The sequence below is a fragment of the Dama dama genome, chromosome 12, assembly GCF_033118175.1.
Source record: "Dama dama isolate Ldn47 chromosome 12, ASM3311817v1, whole genome shotgun sequence".
NCBI classification, from domain to species: domain Eukaryota; kingdom Metazoa; phylum Chordata; class Mammalia; order Artiodactyla; family Cervidae; genus Dama; species Dama dama.
The window spans coordinates 74,146,923-74,153,372 of NC_083692.1; the positions used below are offsets into that span (position 1 = coordinate 74,146,923).

The 6,450-nt window shown below is 38.1% G+C and overlaps 1 protein-coding gene across 1 annotated transcript; it reads right to left on the reverse strand.

The window, feature by feature from the left end:
- Nucleotides 1-442: 442 nt before the first annotated feature.
- On the reverse strand, nt 443-1,369 carry LOC133067289 (olfactory receptor 4N5). Its single transcript, XM_061158440.1, has one exon. The coding sequence runs from the start codon at nt 1,367-1,369 to the stop codon at nt 443-445; it is 927 nt and encodes a 308-aa protein (XP_061014423.1).
- Nucleotides 1,370-6,450: the final 5,081 nt, after the last annotated feature.

Sequence of the window (6,450 nt, forward strand, 5' to 3'; positions counted from 1 at the left end):
ATAAGATCTTTGTTTCCTTGTATTAGTCATCCTCTCTGCCTAGAATATTCAGTCGTTATGGTTATTGCATGGTTGTTCTTTAAAATCATCTGGATATCAGCTAATTACCACTCAATATCTTGCTTAACAACCAAAAATAAAGTAATTACCATCTCTAACATGACATTATTTTTAATTTGCTTCAGAGTATTATCTCTTTCAGACATTGTGTCTTTTTTTCAGTTTAATAGTATAACCTATCTTTATCCACTCAAATATAGTCCCAGCAGATCTGGAATCTTACCTGTCCCATTCATATACTTAGAATAATGCCTGAAACCTGAAAGTGTTGAATAAATACATTATTTGCTAAATGATTGATTGATTCGGTGCATTAATGAATAAATATTTAATTCCAAATGAACTTACTCCCTTCCTTGGTTTTCCAGTCTTTCCATTGTATTCAGCAAACCATGTGATGACTCAACAACTTCCTCATGGAAGCTTTTACTTCCTGATTGCGAAGGGTATAAATCACAGGGTTCATCAAAGGAAAGATTACAGTGTGAAAGAGAGAAACCACTTTGTCAGCTGGGAAGGCTCTGAAGGGGCGGGTGTAGATGAAGATGGCAGGTCCAAACATGAGAAACACGATGATAATGTGTGTGGAGCATGTGGACAGAGCCTTGCTCTTCCCTTCAGAGGAGTGCCCCTTTACACGGCAGAGGATGACTGCATAGGAGGCCAGAAGCCCCAGAAAGCACAGGAGGGTGAGCAGGCCACTGTTGGAGACCATCAGGAGCTCCACCACAAAGGTGTCAGTGCAGGCCAGCTTGATGACCTGCGGCACGTCGCAGAAGAAGTTGTCCAGTCGGTTTGGACCACAGAAGGGCAAGTGGATAATAAGAGCCACTTGAACAATGGAATGAGTAAATCCCCCAAGCCACAGAGCCAGCAGCAAGGCATAGCAGGCTCTAGGGTTCATGACAGTAGAATAGTGTAAAGGACGACAGATGGCGATGTAGCGGTCAAAGGCCATGACGACAAGAAGGAACATCTCCCCTGCCCCGAGAAAGTGCAAGAAAAAGAGCTGAGTGATGCACCCTCTATAGGAGATCACCTTCTTCTCAGAGAGGAAGTCCACCAGCATCCTGGGAGCCACAATGAAGGAGTAGGATGCATCCAGGAAGGCCAGGTTGCCCAGGAAGAAGTAGAGGGGGGCCGTGAGGCCAGGGTCTGACCTGATGGTGAGAATGATAAGGAAATTTCCGGGGAGGATGATGAGGTAGAAAATTAAGACTAGTGTGAAGACCAGGAGTTGAACATCTTGAGATTGGGTCAGACCAAGTAGGATGAATTCTGTCACCTCAGTGCTGTTCTCCCTCTCCATCAGTCCTCAGTCTGTGGAATAACAAAGAGCAGAATACCATCTGTTATAACCACCTTTTCATCTATCCCCTAGCTCTTCTCCAAATAAAAATAATATTTTCCACATCCAGCACTTTGCCAGCTGAATGCAGTTTATGCATCATAGCTCTCCTGTGTTTTCAGTTAAGCTTTCTACCTTTCATTTTCCTGACTCTCCAAGACACTGATCTTATGGCCACACTTGCATTCCTATTCAAGCGTGTGTTTCTGTGTAATTGTGTTCCTAAGCTGTTTTGCTTGAAGTGTACTAGAAATTTCCTGATTAAAGCAAAACTAGTCATTGTTAAGGTTGTCAGGTTGTTGGTCTTGTTGTCCGTGGTGCACTGTCTCTAAAGCATACATTCGTTGCTGAGTTTTGGTCCCCTTCTTCATCTCCAAAGATATTTTGCAGATGCTTCTTTCCTCCAGTTCCTGTAGAATTCCCAGTTCCTGATTTGCAGCTATGTGCCTTCTTTTCAGAATTTGTGCCTTATTAGTTCCATTACAGTGTTTTGCTTTGGTGCCCTTGTGCAACCTTATTCCGTTTAGTCACCTGGATCTCAGCAAGTACACTGCATTACATCTAACTTAGAAGGATTCCCCTAGTTGGGGCATCCCAGGTGACTCAGTGGGAAAGAATTCACCTGCCAATGCAGGAAATACTGGAGATGCAAGTTCGATCCCTGGATCACAAAGATCCCCTGGAGGAGGTAATGGCAACTCACTCCAGCATTCTTGCCTGGATAATTCCATGAACAGAGGAGCTCAATCCACGGGGTCACCAAGAGTCAGACATGACTCAGCAACTTAGCACACATTCCCCTACTTACACCTCTGACTGGTCCCCAATCCTGCATGTGTTCCACACCCTGTCCTTAAATCCTAATTAATACTAGTCCAGTCTCACTTGCTCACCATATATATCCACAGTCTACTTTTCCCTCAGATCTCAGGATGATAGCCAAATGCTATTCCTACAAATATTTTCTTATAGTGTAAAGCTTATGCGAATATACAAAATATTTTGACTATCTCAACTAATAAAATCAAAGCGAGATCTGGAAATGACCGTATAGAACATGTAGTCTAATATATCATTTAACAGATGAGAAAAAATAGAGCAGTTTCAGTTAAGATTTTAAATTTGCAATGACTTGTCTTTTTTGTTCTAATTAATAAGTGATAGGGGAGGAAAGGTATGTGTTCCTCAGTTTAAACAGATTGTGTGTGTGTGCTCAGTTGTGTCTGATTCTTTGCAACCCCATGGACTGTAGCCAACTCGGCTCCTCTGTCCATGGGACTTTCCAGGCAATTAAGTTACTAATTAGGGCCCCATCAACTTGTATGATTTTATCTAGGCGCTTAGATAATTACTATTTGCTTATGTAAATACTTTGTCTTTGTGGGCTATAATCTGATCTAAAGAAGAATTCTGTTGATGACATCCAGAATTAAGGTTTAGTCTATATAGTGGTCTCCAAAATGGAATATGCTCATCTCAGTGGATAAGCAAGATAATCCATTAGGGTGCATAAAAACAGTGGAAGTTCTCCATATATTATTATAAATCATGCTTGAATTTTTAAAAGTATTTGTGATTGCTTTCTAAGTTTTACATTACTGTAACTGTAGAAACATTCTATAAATAAATATTCATATAAGTGATATCTGTGCATATTTGTTGAGATGAGTGATGTAAAAGAAGAAAGGTTGTTGACTATAACAACATATTACAATGTGACATAAAGCAATATTTCCCTTGATTTTTAATTACACACAATGTTGATTTTCAAAAATGCTATGCATACAATGGAATGCAATTTAGTAATAAAAAGGAATTGAGTACTGATATATATTAAAACATGGATATAACTCAAAACCATTATGCTATATAAAAGGAACCAGTCATAAAGGACCACATGTTGTATAATTCACTTTATGCAAAATGTCCAGACAAGGCAAATCTGTAGATATAGAAAGTAGAAGAGTGGTTGCCAAGGAATAGGAGTGGGATTGGAGTGACTGTTAATGAGTATGAGATTTCTTGGGGAGTGACGAAAATGTTCTAAAATTATATCATGCTGATGCTCACATAGCTCATTAAATACACTTAGCACTGAATAATACAGTTTAAATGGTAAATTTTATGATATGTTTTTATATCTCAATAAATATTATTTGCACTGTGCTCAATCGCTCTAGTTGTGTCTGACTCTTTGTGTCCCCATGGACTGTAGCCTGCAGGGCTCCTCTGTCCCTGGGATTTTCCCAGCAAGAATACTGGAGTGGGTTGCCATTTCCTTCTAAAAATCTCTTTAACTACTATTTAATATGGCAGAGAAGAGTAGAGAGGAAAAAAATTCTAATTGAAATTTGACATAATTATTACTAGCATCCCTAGAAAGAGGAAGAGAGAAAAGGACAGAGTAAAGGAAGATCGGCCTTAACAAGTCTGTACAGAGGGCTCATGGGCAATTCAGACAACCCACCAGTATTTTAGGCACACTTATTAGGAAACATCAGAACATGTGTTCTGTGTGATTAGTAACATTTGTAAGGAGCAGCCAAATGTGACAAAGAAGCTGTTTATAACTCATGGGTGGGCTTCCCTTAGCTCAATCGGTAAAGAATCTGCCTGCAAATGCAGGAGACCTGGGTTCGATTCCTGGGTTGGGAAGATCTCCTGGAGAAGGAAATGGCAACCCACTCCCATATTCTTGCCTGGAGAATCCTATGGACAGAGGAGCCTGGCAGGCTACAGTCTGTGGGGTTGCAAGAGTCGACACAACTAAGGGACTAAACCAACCAAAACATAACTCATGGGCACATATTTGTGCATAAAAATACATACTCACACATTGTGAGTCTAAGAAAATTGAAATAGAAAAAAAATATCTTTGGTGACCTTCAAATTATTTAGGAGCTTCTTTCTTTCTTTTATTCACCTAAACACTGATTTGTCTCCACGTTCATTCCTCATTCTGCCTGTGGAAACCTGCTCTTAGGAAAGTAAGTCAACAGCTCCCTCTATCTGTTCTTACATTTTGTGCATTTCAGGTTAATAGTTCCAGGACAGAGGGATCACTGTGAGTTACAAGCTGTTCCACTCTACCTTTGCTTTTATTTTCTATCATCCACCTCTACCCCCTATTTGTTATTAGCAAATGAAAATCTATACCACTTAATATTTTAAATTCACTACTCTTCTCCCATTCTCATGTACATACCTTCTATTCCAGTGATCCTCAAATTGTGTTCTTCACAGAGATAAAGGACAGATGTGCCTAGGATGACAATTTCTCTGTAAAAAAAAAAAAAAAAAATGAATTATGAAAAAAAAAAAGCCCCAAACAATGGATCTTAGAGGGACAAGCTTTTGTCCTAATCCTATAAAGCAAAGAAGTACTGTCAGCGTAGGCTAAATTAGAGATCTGAATGCTCTCATCATCTCTAATATTCCTTGTTATTTCAACTGGTACAAAAACACATCTGGCACTGAAGATGCATGGGTAGAGATGTCTATCTCTTTTCCCTCTTTCTCAGAGTGCAGACCTGCAACATCCATCCACAAGCAATACTGATCATGCCTAAGTTTCCAGCTGCTGTCCGATCAGCTCCCCTCTGGGGACCTGATTACCATCCTGGCATCTCACTCTTTAATCTTTCCCCATTTATTTCCTGTTCTTGTTTTTTTTATGATTTCCCATTCTCCTCCTGTTAATTATACCTTAATATATTCATTTTCTCAATTATTCTTTTTATATTTTCTTTAGCTTCTTTTATTTTCAATTTTATTCTTTTATTTTTTCTTGCAATTTCTCTTCCTTGTTATACCTCTTGCTTCCCCTTCCTCCTTGCTTCCTTCCTTATCATTCTCTTTCTTTTCCCTCTTTTTGCCCAAATTCTTTCAGTGTTAAATATTTTTCACCTTCTTCTCTATATGTATTTTATTTCATCGTGTTCCATACCTGTTTTTCCATTAATTCTGAGATAATAGATTGTTTTTATCATTCCATGGTAGAGGGAGCATGATAGGTGCTTCCTGAGTGTTCACTTAGAATGGATTTTCTACAGACTGAAAATTCTTGACTTGGTCTTCTGTGCTAGGCCTTTTCTCCTGAATACTATCCTCTTAAATTTACTCAGTCTCAATCTCACATTAGTTACTCAATCACACATTCTCTCACATGTTTTGTCTGTTTTTAACTCATTCTGATAGATATGAAATGACTTTGTGCTCTAAAATTAATTTCCTTGATACCACCCTTGCCAAGATGAAAGTTCAAATATGACAATGTGGTTTCTGATAATGTATTGATTTCTATATTTTATTACAATATATTGTTGCTATTACTACAAGCTTTAAGAAATGTGGATCAGGCAGAAGAATAAATATTTAATTGATACTAGAGTTGAGGATTATGTAAAATTTTATTCAGTTGCACAATCACCCACACAGTATCTTATAAATTAAATGGAATAGTTAAATTAGATCACGGAAATTTGTATTTTCCTTTAAGACTCCAAGATTTTATATAGTATCATGAATACTATTTGAAGATATTCTATTTAATATAAGTGACTATTTCTATAGTTTGGTAACTGTATAACCTTGGGTAAGTCATTTAGTGCTTTAAAATCTTTTTTTAATCTAAAAAGGAGAAATAATATATCCCATCTTTCTGTTCCATCGGGTCAAATGAGACTCTCAGTAGCCAATTCACATCTACTTAGACTGAACTAAAACATCCAGTAATTAGACAAATTCTGGTAAAAAATGATAAAGTGGACACTATGTCAGTAGATCTTTGGTTACTGCCCTGGACTTTATTCCATCAAAGATGATGATGGCTTCAATCTGAATCATTTCAGGGTAGAAGATTGTGGATGTTCAAGAAAGTGCCCATGTAAAGTTTTCTTAAATATTTCAGCTAGGATTTGTGAATCAAGTCTTTCTTGTTTTAAGCTCCCTAACTTGGAGCCTTACGTTTGTGTATGTTAAGCCCGGATGCAAGAGAAAATACTCATGCCCACTGAGTGTGGGATCCAAGAAATTTGCAAACT

What these genes read in the sequence shown, in the direction of transcription:
- LOC133067289 (XM_061158440.1), bottom strand. Translation starts at nt 1,369, where the DNA reads ATGGAGAGGGAGAACAGCACTGAGGTGACAGAATTCATCCTACTTGGT.